Source organism: Zootoca vivipara, chromosome 16 (assembly GCF_965207765.1).
Source record: "Zootoca vivipara chromosome 16, rZooViv2.hap1.1, whole genome shotgun sequence".
In the NCBI taxonomy this organism is placed as follows: Eukaryota; Metazoa; Chordata; class Lepidosauria; order Squamata; family Lacertidae; genus Zootoca; species Zootoca vivipara.
In genome coordinates, this window is record NC_142599.1 from 34,273,449 (window position 1) to 34,291,024 (window position 17,576).

A 17,576-nucleotide genomic window follows, 5' to 3' on the forward strand; every position below is an offset into this window, starting at 1 on the left:
AGAGATGGGCTCTGTCCTTAGAGCACTGCTGGTGGGCTTCCTCGAAACAGGCCAGCTCCATCCAGCTTGGGACAGGCACTCCATCAGGCTGCCTCAGTGGGAGAGAGAGGAAGCAGGAATCTTATACCCCCCTTTATTCATTGGGTAGTTATTTTTCTTTCTTTTCAGATTTGAGGCCGAGCTCCATCAGGCCTTATAAGAACAACTCTTTCAGAATGTGCGGCCTGAGTTTGTTTTTTTCCTCTTCCCTCCCTGTCCCTTTCCCCTTGCGTGCCGTGTACCTTCTAGGCTGTAAGCCTGCGCGTAGTGACTGTCTTGCTTTGACTGCATGTAAGCTACTTTGGGAGCCTTTTTTTGGCTGGAAAGCAGGGTGCAAATGCTCTAAATATACAAACAATCTGACACGATGCGATGGATGCGACAGGGTTCTTTGTCGAACGACCAAGCAGGAGGGTTTGCCCTTTTCATTCCTGCTGGAGGCAACTTTGGACAGGAAATAAGCACACAGAGAAACTTTAAGCATAAATAAAGGCTATTTAATGTTATATTTCCGGGAGATGGAGCCCACGCGAAAGACAGGGGAGGCCGCAGGGAACTGAAAACATGCAGGAAGGAAGCAATATCTGAAATGGAGGTTTTGTCCGCAGAGGGAACAAATCTGAAAAGAAAAAACAACAAAACGCCAATGAAACAGAGAAGAACCTGATGTCCCCCCCCCTCTCCGCCTTGCTCTTTCTCCCCCCCCACCTCCATTTTCATTCTCACAATAATCCTGCAAGGAGGTTTATGCTGGGAGCTTGTGACTGACTCAGTGACCTTTTAGGGCCAAGTGGGGATTTGAACCCTGGCCTCTCTCCGGGCCTCATATGACACCCCAAACCACAACACCACATTGCCCTCCTTGCTCCTTGAGCACCCAAACTTTGGATAAATTACGCCAGTGGTAGGCAACCGAAGGCCCGGGGGCTGGATGTGGCCCAATCGCCTTCTAAATCCAGCCCGCGGACGGTCCGGGAGTCAACGTGTTTTTCATGAGTAGAATGTGTCCTTTTATTTAAAATGCGTCTCTGGGTTATTTGCGGGGCATAGGAATGTGTTCATTTCCCGCCCTTCAAAATATAGTCTGGCCCCCCACAAGGTCTGAGGGACAGTGGACCGGCCCACGGCTGAAAAAGGTTGCTGACTGCTAAATTACGCCATGGGCTTCCGTAGACCCTGGGGCAAGATCTGTAATGCTACACCAGCAACTCAAGCGTCATGGAATGCCATAGGCTTCTCGCCTATGTCCTAGGCCAGGCATCCCCAAACTTCGGTCCTCCAGATGTTTTAGACTACAATTCCCATCTTCCCCGACCACTGGTCCTGTTAGCTAGGGATCATGGGAGTTGTAGTCCAAAACATCTGGAGGGTCGCAGTTTGGGGTCCCAACCAATCAGGGATCCCATCCCTGACCATTGGTGCTGCTGGCTGGGCCTGAGGGAGCTGGGGGTCCTGCAGAGCTACTAGTTCCCCACCCCAGCTTTAAGGTTGAAGGCAGAAAGACCCCAAAAGCTAGCTGACTCAGCCATAGGAAGAGTGGAGGCTGGTCCATTTGGAGAGAATGGGGGCACTGCCCCACCAATCTCAGCCTGCTTTCAGCCACCCCCACCTGCCTGCCTTCTTACTTGCATCCATCTGTGGGGCGGGACTGGCTCTCATTGGCCACAGCTATGCCTCTCGTTGGCTCTAGCGCCACCTGCTGCTGGGCTCTCTGCCTTCCGCCCTACTAGTCCCAGTGCATAGGAAGACCTCAGCTCTTACCCTCTAAGGCCACCCACCAGGCAGAACTATCAGCTCTAGAACCAACGGCGGAAAAAGGTGTCCAGGATGGAAGCGGAGTCACCTAGGTCCTCTCCAGGGCGTGAGTGGAAGGGCGCCAGGTCTCCTGCGGAAGGAACCAGCCCGGTTAGTCAGAGGTGGTGGCATGGATAGGCTGGGAGCGGTGGGAAGTACCAGCTGGGGAACCCCTGAGGGAAGGAGGCTTCAGAGCCAGGGGATGGGTGGTGGGAAGGCGATGGGTGGCCAGAGGGAGAAGACTGGGAGGAGGAAGTGTCGGAAGCAGAAGATGCAACAGGGTTTAGTGAGCAGGAAGAGGCAGTGGCAGAGAGCGGTTCAGACTCAGAGGTAGAAGCAGAGGCTGGAGAGGAGGGGGTGGCCAGGCTGCTGAAGAAGCCAGGGCGTCTCCCCCTCCTGCTGTGTGACCGGCTCCTCTTCCCCCCTGGTCTCCCAGAACCAGAAGAGGCATGAAGAGGGTGGATGAAAGTGTGACAAGATGAAGGACTCTCAGGTTGCTGGGGAAGGGCCCAGGGGAGGAGCCTCAGAGAGAGGTAGAAGGCGGGGACTTTCCATCCTCACAACTGCCTCACTGGGGCAAGACCTTGCTGGGGAAGAGTTGCTGTGCTCGCTAGGCCTGGACTGCTTTGTTTCTTTGAACGAAGACTTAACTTCACTGACACATAAGGACTAGAAACTTTTTTAAAAAAACCCGATAACAATTTAGAACATTCTAAAAGCAATTACAGTTGAAAACAATACTCCTTGCAATGATCTCAGGGTTGCTTGGAACAGTTTTCTTTGGCAGCCAATTACCTGGGTGAAGAGAAGTGTTTTTACAATTCCTCCCGGAGGTTAATAAACCGGAGAAGCAAAAGTTCAGATTCTTAGGAAGCTCAATTCTGTGTGCTTCTCAGGAACAGCAGAACACACACTTTGCCGAATCTCTGTTTCTCGTGACTGTTTACCCTCAAAGGCCAGCATGAGGTGACAGTCCTCTCGAACCAGGCTCCCCCCTCCTTGCACTCACCTGAGCCTCCTTGCCGGCCACCATCAAACCCTGGACGTGGCTCCCCTCCGCTCTGGCGGGTGACAACTGTCTCCTCGTGGCCCTGACTGTCACGCACCGTCCGCCTCTCTTCCACCGTCTGAAGCAAGAGGGTGTAAGGGATGGGTGAAATTAGGGGAAGATTCCTGCAGTATACTCTACATATCACTATATAATAAAACTGTCAGGCTGTCATCATGTTGCAGTTCGCATGGCCACCAACAGGTGGCCCCACAAAGTGACAGAACAGAACAATATTACATATTGATATGTTACCCTCCAACCACCACCCAAGGCCAATTAATACAGATAAAATATTCAACGCAATAAAATAAACTTATCCATCACCATTGCTTCTCAACCTCTCCTTGGTAGACAATCTAGTTTTCAGGAGTGAAAAATCTAATGGACACAAGTACCATCTAAGTACTCCTGAGAGTAGCTCTTCAAAATGAATGGGCCTAAGTGAGTCATGCCTGGTATACACACCCATTCATGCGCGCGCACACACACACACACACATTCTGGATGAAAGAAGCTTTGCCACTTACCCCATCTGGTGCTACCACTTTTGTGATTGAGACGCTTTTGAAATAAGACCGGGGTTGGGCTGGCGGAAGAATAGTCTCGAGCCCTTTGGATGTGACCTGCGAGTCCAGATCTGTAATAAAAATGTGACCGGGTATCAGCTGAGCCAGTTTGTATACTCACACACACACTCACACACCATTCTTCCCACAATACATCCAAGTTTCTACAGCAACCCCTCGACTCACAAATCCCCCCTTAAGAAAACAAATTCAGCAAGTAAAAACACGTTCGCTTAGAGTGTGAATCATTTTTAACTGAGATGCTTTCCTCTGCAACAATAAGGACTAGGCACTTGAATGCACAAGAGTTGTCCTGGCAAAACAGATACGGCTAAGTCCAGGATCTGGCTCCCCACAGAGGCCAAACAGACGCCTCTGGGAAGATCACAAGCAACAGCCCCCTGCTGCCATACGTAGGGTTGCCATACATCTGGAATTCCCCAAATACTGCATTTGGCAGCAGCATCCTGGTGGAAATCGGAGAAATGTCTGGGAAAATCCAGTCATATGGCAACTCACGCCGGCAGTTTCCCAAAAAAATAGCTCCGAAATGGTAGTTTTGTTTGTGACTTTGCCCTAAAAGCTCAACAACCCTGGGCAAAAAAAAAGCTAAATAATTTTGCCTCCCCCTCCCCCCTGAAATGCTCAACAACTTTTCTGTCTGAATATTCACTGTTTGAAATATGGCAACCCTAGCCACCACCACCCCTGAACACGTACTCAGAGATATACTGCTCCTGAACATGGAGGGTTTATCTTCCCAAAACGAAAGGGTAGATTCTTGCATCACCCAGCAAATTACATACACACGTACAGCATCTATACAGACACCCAGACATTTCCAAAATACTCATGGATAATCTGGGTGGTCTCAAAAGACCCCAGACATGTGGCTCTTCGGATGTTTTGCCCCAAAACCAACCACTGTTCCCTCCCCGCCATTTGCACTCTGACCTCTGTCTTCCTTTGGGGTATCTTTCAGTTCTGGGAGAGGTGGATCAGTCCCTCGCAGCTGGAGAAAACAACAACAGAGAATGCAGTCAATAAGGCCTGTGAAAGAGTGTGAGAGTGATGGGAGAAGAAAATAACAAATGCAGAAGGAGAAGGCGGAGTGATATGGCAGAGCGATTGAAAGACTGGCTATCCAATCAGCATTCACAGGGCCTTTTCAGTGATGGCTCCCCAGTTGTGGAATGCCCTCTCCATCATTATTAACTTCCAGGAGAAATTGTAAAAACACTTCTCTTCACCCAGGTAATTGCTTGCCAAAGAAGACTGTTCCAAGCAACTCTGAGATCATTGCAAGGAGTATTGTTTTCAACTCTAATTGCATTTAGAATGTTCTAAATTGTTATTGGTTTTAGAATGTTTTTGTTATATAGCTGCCTATAAAGGTAAAGGCAAAGGACCCCTGGATGGTTAAGTCCAGTCAAAGGCGACTATGGGGTTGCGACGCTCATCTCACTTTCAGGCTGAGGGAACCGGCGTTTGTCCACACACAGCTTTCCGGGTCATGTGGCCAGCAGGAATAAACTGCTTCTGACACAACAAGACACCATGACAGAAGCCAGAGCTCACGGAAACGCCATTTACCTTCCCGCCACAGCGGTACCTATTTATCTACTTGTACTGGTGTGCTTTCAGACTGCTAGTTTGGCAGGAGCTGGGACAGAGCAACAGGAGCTCACTCCGTCATGGGAATTCGAACCGCCGACCTTCCGATCAGCAAGCCCAAGAGGCTCAGTGGTTTTAGACCACAGCACCACTCATGTCCAGAGTAGGAGGCATAGCTATATATATAGTGTATTTGTTTGCTGCCTTGGGCTCCTTGGAGAGGAAGGGCAGGATCTAAATTCCATCCATCCGTGTAAATAACTCCCTGCCTGCAGAAAAGTAGCCTATCGGGGGGAAATGCTACAACAGCCCTATCTGTGACGTGCTCATTTCCTATGGAAAAGGTCTTTTTCTTTTTTAAGCATGTGTTTCTGTGAGATTGTGCAGAAATATCACCGTGCCCCTCAAAATTTAATGGACAGAGCTGTAGCTCAGTGGTTGAGCACCTGCTTCTTGCATGCAGAAGGTCCCAGGTTCAATTTGTGACCCCTCCAGGCAGGGCTGGGAGAGACTCCCTGTCTAAAAATCCTCAGCAGCCACTGCCAGTCAGTGTTGGCAGAACTGAACTAGATGGACCAATAACCTGATTCAGAATGAGGCAGCTTCGTGTGTTCCTACCGGTCATGTGACGTAGTGCCACCTCGAATTCTACCACCTCAGTCTTCCAACTCATTCTGCAGTATGGGCAGAACAGATCAAACCAAGTAATTCCTTTGCAATGATCCCTGACTTTGGGGATTTGTTTAAAGAGTAGACTGTTCCCATCTGTCTGGCCACCGCCCCTGCCCAACCCCAAACATCAGACCTCCTCTCCCAGAACTGCAGCCATTCCACTTGACTACCTCAGTGGGAGAGAAGAGGGCTCAGTCCCTCAGCTTTCCTTCGTCAGGCAGCTCCTACCTGTTTAAGAACTGGTACCCGAGTTTGCTTTTTTCCTCTTCCCTCCCTGTCCCCTTTCCCTCGTGTGCTGTGTTTTTTCTTCGGATGCAAGGCAGGGACTCTTTGATTTAAATGATTATACATAAGCCAATCTGGGAGCCTTTCCTGTAGCAGAATGGGGTACCAAACACTCTAGTCTAAACCAATAGGCAAAGATGAGGCATCATGTCAGGAGTGGTCCAGAGTTGAGAGCACCACACACCCCTTGGAACGGCTGCCAGGGCCTCCTCTCTGGAGCTGTGGGGCCTGAGTCGTCCTCTAGGGCTCGGCTGCTAGACCTCTGGCTATCTGGACGTTTCAGCATGAAATCCCGCAGAGTCTGCCTCTTCTCAGGTGATGGTGCCAGTGGCTCTGGGAAATCTGTGGGCAGAGAAACAACAGTTGTTCATTTTGATTTTATTTACTCTGGGGTTAAGGCTGCAGCTCAGGGGCACAGCACCTGCGGAGGAACCGCTGTCTGAAAATCTGGAGAGTTGCTCCCCTTTATTCAGGACCACGAGGACTAGAATCTTGCAGTCTTTTTAAGGGGAGAGAAGAAGGTCCCAGGTTCAATTCCCACTTGCCCATTTCCCTCCAAACCGGGCCAACCCTAGCAGGACCTAGCAAACCCAGTTGAAACCGCCCAAGATCTTGCCTACCAAAGGGCCCAGATGGCAAACTCCTCGCTCCCATCTCTTGGAAGAGGTTGTTGAAATCCTGGAACAGCTCGTCAAACCCGAAGGTGTCGTGGAAACGCATCCCGCCTGGGCTGAATGTGAACCCGAACCCAAAGTCCCCGGGGTGCCTCGCCCCAAAGCCGTCTTCATCATCCTCATCGTCGTCATCCCGTGTGATTCCCCCAAAGAAGGGGTCGCGGGGCCTGTAGCAACAACGGGGAGAAGGGGAGAGGTGTTCTTGGGGGGTTTGCTTTCAATGTTAATGTGCTTGCTCAGCCTTATTTACTGTTAGGCTGTACTCGATTTCTGTTTAAATAAACAAAAATCAAAATAGCATAAAGCGCATGATGCAACCACAGCTCGTAACTACAGATGAAACTCGGAAAATTAGAATATTGTCGAAAACTGCATTTATTTCAGTAATGCAATTTAAAAGGTGAAACAATATATGAGATAGATGCATGACATGCAAAGCAAGATATGTCAAGCCTTTATTTGTTGTAATTGTAATTATTTGTCATTAGGCGGGTCAATTATAAATGGAATGGAATTAATGAAATGTAATAGCGGTGTTTATTTTTGTATTATTGTAACTATTTGTTTTATTACTGTGGAATTTCCAAAAGAAAGCATTTGTAAAAATTAAAAGAAAAAGAAAAAATAATAAGTTGCATTACTGAAATAAATGCACTTTTTGACGATATTCTAATTTTCCGAGTTTCACCTGTACATAATGGCTAAAAACGATTGCATGGACGGACCCAGGTTTAAATCTCCACTTGGGGATAAAATCCGGGGCGGGGCTTGGGCCAGCCCATCTCCCTCAGCGCAGCCTACCTCGCAGGGTTGTTGCAAGGGGGGCCGGGGAGCCTCCAGCTGCCTTTGGGGAAGGGCAAGATACCCACACGTCCTTAAAACGTCACCAAACAGGCGGATTACTTGGAATGAGGTCTTACTTAATAATGCGATCGCTTTGCCAGCAGCAAGGCAGGCAGAAACTCGGCCAGCGTAGCCCCAAGGTGTTGGAAGGGAAGCTGCCCCGGTGGGATTTCCGCCTGCCAAGCTTTGAAAAGCTTAGAGGAGAGGGGGCAACGGATTTGCGCATAAAATAAGAAGCAAGGAAGACCCTGATCTCCCAGGGCTTCCAGTCTCACCTCCGCTCCCCGGGGAAGCCGAAGAATCCCCGAAATACGTCGTAGAGGCTCATTCCGCGGCCAGCCGTAAAGCAAAACCGCCACGCCTCCCTTCGCGCTTCCGCCACTCTGCTGTGAAACGCCCCCTTTCCTCCCCCCCGTCTACCCTTATATGGCGGCCGTAAAGCGAGCCAGGCTTCACGGCGCTACCTCTAAACGACACCCTAAAGATAGAACTGACGTTCTCCTCTCCGGCAGCTCATAGACTTATTCATGAATAGACTGATGCAATGCGCAAGTTTCCGAGTTCAATCCCAACGTTCCCCAACAGCCCCTGTAAATCAAGAGAATTTAGAGTACCTTAAGAGCGATTGTTGACTGGCGCTGCGAGAGGGCACCAAGTATTATTATTACATCGTACGTGGCTCACTCCCCATTTTAGCCTTACAGAGATTGATGGAAAAGCCTCCGTTGCCTGCAAGAATGCTGGTAACTGGAGATCTCTCAATTTCCATTTAATCTTCAGTTTATTTCAGGTTTATTGATTGTAAGCAGGCTGGCAGGCAGGCCCTCTCCTTTTCACTATTGTACACCACCTAATTACTTAAAGACGTAAATGCAGGTTCAGTTTTGTACGATAGTTAAGGAACACAAGGTTTTGCTACCACCCTTGGACAACAAATTGTAGAATCATAGAATTGGAAGAGACCACAAGGGCCATCCAAGCAGGAAACACCATCAAAGCATTCCTGACATATGGCTGTCAAGCCTCTGCTTAAAGACCTCCAAAGGAGGAGACTCCACCACACTCCTTGGTAGCAAATTCCACTGTTGAACAGCTCTTACTGTCAGGAAGTTCTTCCTAATGTTTAGGTGGAATCTTCTTTCTTGTAGTTTGAATCCATTGCTCCGTGTCCACTTCTCTGGAGCAGCAGAAAATCTTTCTCCCTCCTCTATATGACATCCTTTTATATATTTGAACATGGCTATCATATCACCCCTTAACCTTCTCTTCTCCAGGCTAAACATGCCCAGCTCCTTAAGCCGTTCGTCATAAGGCAGTTTCCAGGCCTTTGACCATTTTGGTTGCCCTCCTCTGGACACGTTCCAGCTTTTCAATATCATTCTTGAACTGTGGTGCCCAGAACTGGACACAGTACACAATATTCAAGGCTGCCATAGAACAACTTTGGACCCAGATGCCTCCAGGAATTCCTCCGCCAGTCCAAAGATCCACAGGCTAATGGTTCTAGAGAAGGGATATTTGGGGTGGTGGTGCATGGAAAGGGATATCTTGGGGTGGGGCATTGGGGAAACTGCTTGAATAATCCACCCCTCTTGAATAGCCACTTATCCTTGGTCTTTCTGGGGGAGTGAGCAAAGCAGGATCTGCAGATACTGAGCAGCCCTGCAACACCTCAAGAACCACCTTTCCTCATACCCGGAGGACCCTGCACTCATCATCTGATGCCCTTCTTTGTGTGCCTCTTCCGTGAGAGGTTGGGAGGACATCGACAACCAATGGGGCCTTTTCTGCAGTGGCTCCCCGCTTGTGGGATGCTCTCCCCTGGGAAGTTCACCTGGCACCTTCATTACATAACTTTGGGCACCAAGCAAAAAATATTCCTTCTCCCAGGCCTTTGGCTAATTAAGCAATTTATGGCTTGGGGTGTGTGTGCTGCTCTTGTTACTGTTACTGTTTTTTTTAATATTGTAAAATATCAGGGCCCAAATAGGGGGGTGGGGAGGGAGGCAGAGAGAGAGAGAGGAGGCACCATGACCTGCCTGGTGTGTGTGTGTGTGTGTGTGTGAGAGAGAGAGAGGCTTTCTCTGGTAGGCAAGAGAAAGTGGAAGATGGAAGGAGGAGAGAGGTTGAGGAGATAGATTGTGACCCTATTGTGCATGGGTAGGCAAACTAAGGCCCAGGGGCCAGATCCGGCCCAATCGCCTTCTAAATCCGGACTGTCTGTGTTTTTGCGAGTAGAATGTGTCCTTTTATTTAAAATGCATCTCTGGGTTATTTGTGGGGCATAGGAATTATTTTTTTCAAAATCTAGTCTGGCCTCCCATAAGGTCTGAGGGACAGTGGACCGGCCCCCTGCTGAAAAAGCCTGCTGACCCCTGCTATTGTGGGTTGGGTAGAGAAAACACACAAACACAGCAGTCATTGTGGGGAATAAAACAGGCTTGGAGAGGGGCTGGAGCTGCCTGGCAGGCCCCCTCTAAGTGCGCATGCGCACACACACGCACACACACACACAGTCAAACTATGGATGGAAAACGCAAGGCCCAAAGAACAGAGTGGGGTTTTCGTTTTTATATACAAGACACATTTATCCATTAAATTTAGAACACAGTACAAAAAAAACACTTCAACTAATTAATCTTACAATGCGGTTCATATCAATTACTGATCTTATTCCTAATAATAAAGGGGGGCATTGTAGGAGGAGGAGAGGGGGGAGAGAGAGAGAGAAAGAGAGAGAGAGAGAGAAAGAAAGAAAGAAAGAGAGAGAGAGAGAGAGGATTCCAGATGTGACTCCTTTGGATCCGTTAGGCGGTACTTCTTCTTTTTTCCCTTCCTTTTTCTGGCGGGTGGGTGGGTGGGAGGAAAGAGGGGAGTAGAAAAACGAAACGAAACAAAAGGCCCCTACGGCTGAACAGCTCGTAATCTGAATGAATGCAGAGAAAGAGAGAGAGAGAGAAAGGAAAGAAAAAAGATACAAATTCTATATTACATACAATGGGGAAGGGGAGGGAAGAAGGTGGCTGGAGGGAGGGGGGGGAGAGGATGCCGAGGCCAAAGCCATGTTGGCTGGGGTCCGCCGGGGCTGTTGCAGGGCCGTGCCGAGGGCAGGGGAGCTCTCCTTTCCTTCTGGGGTCCTTCCTTCTTGGGTAGATCGCTGTCGTCCTTCCGTTCGTCTCTTGGTTGAAGTGTGTGGAGCCGCCTCTGAGCCTCTCCTCAGTTGGCGCCCCAGTTGTAGCTGTTGTAGGCAGACTTGTTCGCCTGCGACTTCTGCGGGATGGAGGTGCCCTGGCTGCGCTGCCCAGTGCCGCTCTGTGCAGGAAGGAAAGCAGGGGAAGAAAGGGGGAGGGGAGAGAAAGAAGGTGAGCGAGGCTCGACTAGCAGCTAGCTCAGCTCCCCAGGCCTTATTTGGAGGCATGAAACAGGCTCCAGCAACCCATCAACATGTGAAATGAGTAAAACAGCTCAAGAAAAGAGGTTGCTTCTCTTGCCAGCAACAGGAATGCATGACCCCTGGGTGCCTCTAGATCAGTGTTTCCCCAACTTGGGTTTCCAGCTCTTTTCAGACTACAATTCCCATCATCCCTAACCGCTGGTCTAGCTAGCTAGGGATGATGGGAGTTGTAGTCCAAAAAAACAGCTGCAGACCCAAAACATTAGACTGCAGCTCCCACCAGCCAGCAAGGCAAATAAGTCAGGGATGATGGGAGTTGTAGTCCAGCAACATCTGGAGGACCCCACAAGTGTCTCGCAGCCTGGCTCCAGAGCAAGGCCAGGGAGGGCTTTGGGGGTTTTGATTGGGCTTTTGTTAGTCCACCAGCCAGAGCCAAGTGCAGCACAGGGTGGGTGTGGAGAGATGCACAAAATGCCAGTTTTGGATGGGGGTGTGTGTGAAGCCAAGCATACTCCAGGAGACATGCATGGGGATGACCTGTGTAAACAAGTAAATCTCTGCACTTGAGAACTGCCAATTCAGGGTTTGGAAAGAACCTTCTGCTCCCACTGCTGCCAAACAAGGGGAAGTCAGAAAACTTTGCCAATTCCATGGCAAGTGGCAACTTATCAGTAGATCTTCCCTCCCTCTACTCTGAGGAAAGAGCCTGGACTGTGCCACCAATGACCAAGGACCATAGCAAACTGCCACAAACACTCCCTGTGTTGTCCCAAATCCTACTGTGCCGTTGGGTAGACTGGGAAAGCAAGGTACTCCAATTCTAGTTGCAAAATCTGACATGGAGTGTTTATGATTTGGTGGGGCAGGACCCCAACAGTTGCTGTTAGGTATCAAATCATAGCCGATAGTTTGGACAACTCTGCCTGCTTAGCGTAACGGCACCTGCAGCTTATCTGTGTTTGGCCTTTCAGATCTGAGGTGGGAGACCTAAGCTGGACAACTTTTAATTTAATTTTATTCTATTCATCAAGCTGACTTGGATCCCAGTATTCTGTGGCGGGGAATCCACATTGCACAAGACACAATATGGTAGAGGGAGCAAGTGCTTCTTAACACAGTGCACGGTATCAGCGCACGGTTAAAGCTCATCACCAGGGATAGCCAACGTGGTGCCCTTTAGATGCTGCGGGACTGCAATTCCCACCAGCATCCCAGAACAACGCTCAGGGATGATGGGCGCTGCCAACCAGCGTCATCCGGAGGGAACTCAGTTGGCCAGCCTCGTTCCTGGAGGTAAGAGCTGTTTGATGGTGGAACAGCTTGGAACTTTTGTTGGAGGCTTCTAAGCAGAGGTTGCCCGGCCATCTTCCGGGAATTCCTTTAACTGTGGCTGTGGGGGCTGGACTAGATGACCCTTGGAGTACCTTCAAACTCTCCGATTCTGCTCACGACGTGCTGCCTCACTTCCAATACGTCCTGCCTTTGCTCAGTTCTCCCTAGGGAGGCTGCGCAAGGCTGGTTCACCATCGACCAGCCCCAGGACAGAGGGAGGAGCAGGGAAAGAAGATTTCTACGGCATGTGGGTCTGTCGCCCTGTGCATGTTTTGTGTGTGTGGTTGTGTTTTTATGCCCACAGCTGTCTGGGGCAGAGCTGGGGGAACTGATGGCCTTTTCCAGGTTCTGCTAGACTCCTAGGAGCCTCCGGGGTCAACAGGCAGGGAGGAATGATGGGAGGCTGGCACACACACAGGAGGAATGCAAGCTTCCCTGCAGCTCCCTAGCCTACAGCAAAGACTGACCACGGCCACCAGGGCGCAGCAGGATGGGCGCAAGCGATCACCCCTTTCCAAGAGGTTCGTTACCTGGTCTTCCTGCTGGCGTTGGAAGTACAAAATCGACTGTTTTGGGAAGGTGGAAGCAGGCCGAGGATATGGAAAATACAAGGAGACGTTATGACAGCCCCCCTGGACCCAAGTGTGCGAGGACGAGTCTGGGATGTGGCGGGAGGGGAGAAGTGGACTGGGTAACGAACCAGCAACTGGGGCGGTCAAGGCACCTCTTAGAAAAGTATCCCAAGGCCTTCCCTACTGCGTGTGCATGAGGTGTGTTGTTTTACGTCTCTGTGCAATGAGGGGGATGGAGATGGAGGAGGAGGAGGAGAAAAAGGAGGGACCGGGAGACAGGTGGTGGTTGCCCAAAGGAGGGAAGGTGTATTGGGACCCGGCCTTACCTGCCCATCCTGCTGCAGGTGGTGGTGCAAGATCTGGGAGTGCGGCTGCTGATGAGGGGTCAGGATGTGCATGAACGGGGCCGGTGGATATGCTGCGGCGGTGGCAGGGTTGATGGGGCCGCCACTGCCCAGCGCTGACGGCAGGTTGAAGGAGGCCGTGGGGGTTCCGGTGTGGAATCCCTGCTTCTCGAACGACTGCTGCTGGGTACACATACACACAGAGGGGCGCTTAGGGAAAGGAATTATACCCCAACCGTCTCCTACGTCGCTGCCAGGGAACCTTCGTCACCATCCCACCCACACCCACACCCAGTTCCTGGTGTTGCCAGGCTCCCATCAGTCCCTGCAGCAGCCAGGGTGGCTCAATGGTCAGGGATGATGAGAGTCAGGAGTGCAGCAATATCTGGCCATCTGCAACGCGCTCCATGTGCTGCTGCCCTTGAAAATGACTCAGAAGCAATCTGAAATGCAGCTGTCAGATTACCCATTGGGGTTCCATCCAGATCACACACAAGCCCTCTTTGAAAACAGGTTGCCAGTTCATTTCTGGGCCCAATTCCAGGTGCTCACGTTAAGGGTTTAAAGCCCTAAACCACTCAGGCCCCAGATATCTGAAAGACCAGATCCTTCCCTACAGACCTGCTAGATGGGACCTGCTTGGTAGTTTTGCCTCCCTCAGTAGGCTCAGGGAGGGGCTGGTCAAGGAGAGGGCCTTCTCTGTGGCAGCCCCAAAATTGTGGGAAACCTTCCGCACACAGGAGCACCTGGGACCTTCGTTATACAGCTTCCGCCTAAAACGAGTTGCCTGTATTTTTCAGGGCCCCCTCCCCCGTTTTTTTGTGATTGTCTTGTTTCTCAGCAGGGGAAGGGGAGATTTTGGTGGGGAAACCAGGGCAGTTCCTTTGCTCCTACACTCCACCTGCATTACTGCAAGGCAGCCAGGCACCCAAACCTCACACAGCACACTCAGGAGCCACCTCCCACATTGCAGCACTAACCTGTGTTTTGGAGTAAACAGAACCAGAGATGTCTGGTACTCCTGTGTTACTGGATGTTACTGACACACCTGGAAGGGGGGGGGGAACAAAGCGGCATTAGCAGTTAGCTTGGTTGGTCGCATACAAAGCCCAAACTCCTCCCCTCCTGGCTCCCCTTCCCTCCCCTAGCTCCTTCCCAGAGCGATTTGAGGGCGAGAACAGCCTCCTAGCCATATCATGTATTTGCAACATCAAAGGCTGGCTTTGGTGTACATGTGCAAACATCAGCTGGGATGCAGTGGCAAGGTGCAAGAAGCAGAACAAGCTGAGCTTGTCTCCTGGCAAGAGGGAGGCACTGTGGGAGAGGGGCTCCTGTGTCTGAGAAACTGGCCAATTGTCTTCCCCAGAAGGAAAAGGTTCACAGTCTGGCAGTGCTGCTCTGTCACTGGAACGCCCAGGTGGTCTCAGTGGCTAGATGCACATTTTACCATACTGATGCAGACTAGGTTCCTTGGAGTGTAGTAGGCCCTACCTAACGCCGTGTCTGTGTCTGCCTTCCTGATTAAGCGGTGCAGGGTCTGTATCTGGGAGCAAAACCAGGGTGGGTGTTCCCAGCTACCCCAACCGCAGCCTTTGGAAGCCTTGCAAGTTGTTGCAGGAGAGGGACTGTGAGCAACAGAATGGAAAGGGTGTTTCTGGGACCAAAGTGAGACAACGAAGCTCCCTTGTTATTTTGCTGTTGCCAGGAGGTCTAACGCTAACATAATCTTGTTTCAGTTATAGTAATGAAGTGCTGGGGTTTTTCTTTTTGTATGCCGGTATATTTGCCGCTATGGTGCCGTTATGAAATGGCTTTTGCAGTGGTTGATTTTGAGACGCGCTCCTGTTTTCTTTGCTGTTCAACCTATTTGAGCCCTATTATTTTGGCGGGAAGGAGGCATGCAAATGAAACCACAAATGAACGAATCTGATGGAACCTGTGGAGAAATGTGGGGCCATCAAGAGCACCAACCCAATGAAGGAGTCAAAGCAGGCATAGGCAAAATCCGGCCCTCCAGATGTTTGGGACTACAATTCCCATCATCCCTAGCTCACAAGACCAGTGGTCAGGGATGATGGGAACTGTAGTTCCAAACATCTGGAGGGCTGGAGTTTGCCTATGCCTGAGTCAAAGGATGGCCATAGCATTTTATAACAGACTCTAATATTATGAGCATGCAAAGCCGCCTTGTCTGAAGTCAGACCATGGGGTTCATCCAGCCCCAGATGATTTACCCCAGGGAACTCTTGGTCCTCCAGATGGCGACTCTCAGGAGCAAAAAAAAGCTTGTGCTATTCTAGGCTGCATCAACAGAAGTCTAGTGTCCTGATAGGGGATGTAATACTCCCACTCTATTCTGCCTTGGTCAGGCCACACCTAGAGTCCAGCTCTCGGCACCATAATTTAATAAAGATGTTGGCAAGCTGCAACGTGTGCAGAGGAGGGTGACCAAGATGATCGAAGGTCTGGAAACCAAGCTTTATGAAGAACGGTTGAGGGAGCTGGGTATGTTTAGCCTGGAAAAGAGAAGCTATGATAGCAATTCAAATATCTCAAGGGCTGTCTCATGGAAGATGGAGCAAGCTTGTTTTCTCCCGCTCTGGAGGGTAGTACTCGAACAAATGGCTTCAAGTTACAAGAAAGGAGATTCCAGCTAAACACCAGGAAGACCTTTCTGACAGTGAGAGCTGTTCGACAGTGGAATGGTCTTCCTCAGAAGGCGGTGGGTTCTCCTCCTTTGGAAGTTTTTAAGCAGAGGATGGATGCTGTCATGGATGCTTTAGCTGAGATTCGCGCATTGCAGATGACCCTTGGGGTCCCTTCCAGCTCTATAATCCTATGATCCCTACCCACTGGCTATCTTAGCTGGGGATGATTGGAGCTGGTTCCTGCAGCATCTGGACAGCACCATATTGGCCTTTGGCTCTATTTTTCAAAATGAACCGCTCCGTTATATTTATAAAAATATCCATATACTGCTTACAACAATTGTACCCAAAAACCATATATGAAAGTTAAAAGTCAGAAATCATGGTAACTCTTGCTGAAAGATGTTGGCCTGCATACTAAGCCTGGCGGAACCCAAGTTTTCAGCAGGCATTTAAAAGGTTGCAATGGAAGGGCCTGCCTGCAGAATTTCTAGTAGCAGGGAGTTCAGGGAGTTCTGCTTGGTCCCTTGCTGTCGTCCAGCAAGCCTCGCCAAGGCAGAAGAAGAAGAAGAAGAAGAAGAAGAAGAAGAAGAAGAAGAAGAAGAAGAAGAAGAAGAAGAAGAAGAAGAGTTTGGATTTGATATCCCGCTTTATCACTACCTGAAGGAGTCTCAAAGCGGCTAACAATCTCCTTTTCCCTTCCTCTCCCACAACAAACACTCTGTGAGGTGAGTGGGGCTGAGAGACTTCAAAGAAGTGTGACTAGCCCAAGGTCACCCAGAAGCTGCATGTGGAGGAGCGGAGACACGAACCCGGTTCCCCAGATTACGAGTCTACCACTTTTAACCACAACACCACACTGGCTCCCACCACCACACTGGCACCACACAGAGAACTGCGGCGAATGATGCCCCTTGCAGACGATCTCACGCCCTCCCTCAGGGCTGCTTAAACTATTGCGGCCACCCCACCTACTCACCAGTGTTGTATCCATGGGAGCCGTAGCCACTGGGCTGCTGGAAGGGGGTGGCCGAGGCGTTCATGCTGACGTTGACGCTGTGCTGCTTGGAAGAAGTGGGAGCCACCTGGGGAAAGCAAAGGGCTGGGGAGTGAGCAGGGTGGGAGGAAGCGGCCGGGTCTGGCTCCATCCCTGCCCCACAGCTCCACAGCAGGCCGGCACTCACGGGGAACACAGCTGGCCCATACTGGAAGGTGCTGGGCAGCCCCGGGACTCCGGTGTAGTAGGGCAGGCTGGTGTAGCTGTAGCCGGGAGGCAGGGCCGGGTTCAGGAACGTCTGCTGGGTGGTGTGGTGTGTCTGAGTCTGGTTCTGCTGAGGCTGGGCCAGGGTGGTGGCCGGCGCAGGGGAAGAGGCGTCACCGCGGCCAAACTTCGTAAGGTCACCTGGGGGGGGGGGAAAGGGCAGAGTGAGAATGTGGCCCCCGTAGGGTCCCAATGGCAAAAGAGTGCATCTAGTTTGCCACAGCCCTTCTCCAGCAATGTAGGGAGATTACGACACATTACTGATAGCTGCCTCTGCCTGTTGTGCACTACCTTGCTCCATTTTCTGCGCAAATGATGTTTGTAAATACTTAGAATAATTACGCTGTATTTTTCAGCGTATAAGACAAAAAAATTTGCTTTTAAAAAACACACCCTTTTAGTCCAAAATTGGGGGTCGTCTTCTACACGGATAGTGAATGCACAGGAGTCCATCAAATGTCTGGGTTTTTGGCTTGGGTGGGCCAAA

General features: G+C 50.4%; 2 protein-coding genes across 24 annotated transcripts in view; both read right to left on the reverse strand.

Moving 5' to 3' along the window:
* Nucleotides 1-514: 514 nt before the first annotated feature.
* HAX1 (HCLS1 associated protein X-1) lies at nt 515-7,881 on the reverse strand. 2 transcript variants are annotated; one of them, XM_035097755.3, is made up of 8 exons: nt 7,814-7,881; nt 6,642-6,862; nt 6,206-6,363; nt 4,405-4,462; nt 3,412-3,521; nt 2,843-2,960; nt 1,818-1,924; nt 515-658 (listed from the first exon to the last, which is right to left on the reverse strand). In XM_035097755.3, exons 1-7 carry the CDS (start codon nt 7,864-7,866, stop codon nt 1,836-1,838), a joined length of 807 nt encoding a protein of 268 aa, XP_034953646.2. In that variant the 5' UTR covers nt 7,867-7,881; the 3' UTR covers nt 515-658; nt 1,818-1,835. The 2 variants fall into 2 exon arrangements, with proteins under 2 accessions (XP_034953646.2, XP_034953645.2); XM_035097754.3 differs by having other exon boundaries at nt 1,801-1,924.
* A 2,213-nt stretch (nt 7,882-10,094) lies between these two features.
* Nucleotides 10,095-17,576, reverse strand: part of UBAP2L (ubiquitin associated protein 2 like) — a 44,456-nt gene continuing 36,974 nt past the window's right edge. For 9 of the 22 annotated variants that reach the window (XM_088660016.1, XM_088660024.1, XM_088660023.1 and 6 more), the window contains exons 24-29: nt 17,013-17,230; nt 16,808-16,913; nt 14,161-14,228; nt 13,163-13,363; nt 12,795-12,830; nt 10,095-10,850 (exon numbers count right to left, since the gene is read on the reverse strand). In XM_088660016.1, coding sequence (XP_088516142.1) covers nt 10,755-10,850; nt 12,795-12,830; nt 13,163-13,363; nt 14,161-14,228; nt 16,808-16,913; nt 17,013-17,230 — 725 coding nt within the window. In that variant the 3' untranslated portion in view covers nt 10,095-10,754. The remainder of the gene's footprint in view (nt 10,851-12,794; nt 12,831-13,162; nt 13,364-14,160; nt 14,229-16,807; nt 16,914-17,012; nt 17,231-17,576) is intronic. The other 13 variants (XM_035097751.3, XM_088660030.1, XM_035097752.3 and 10 more) reach the window with 3 other exon arrangements.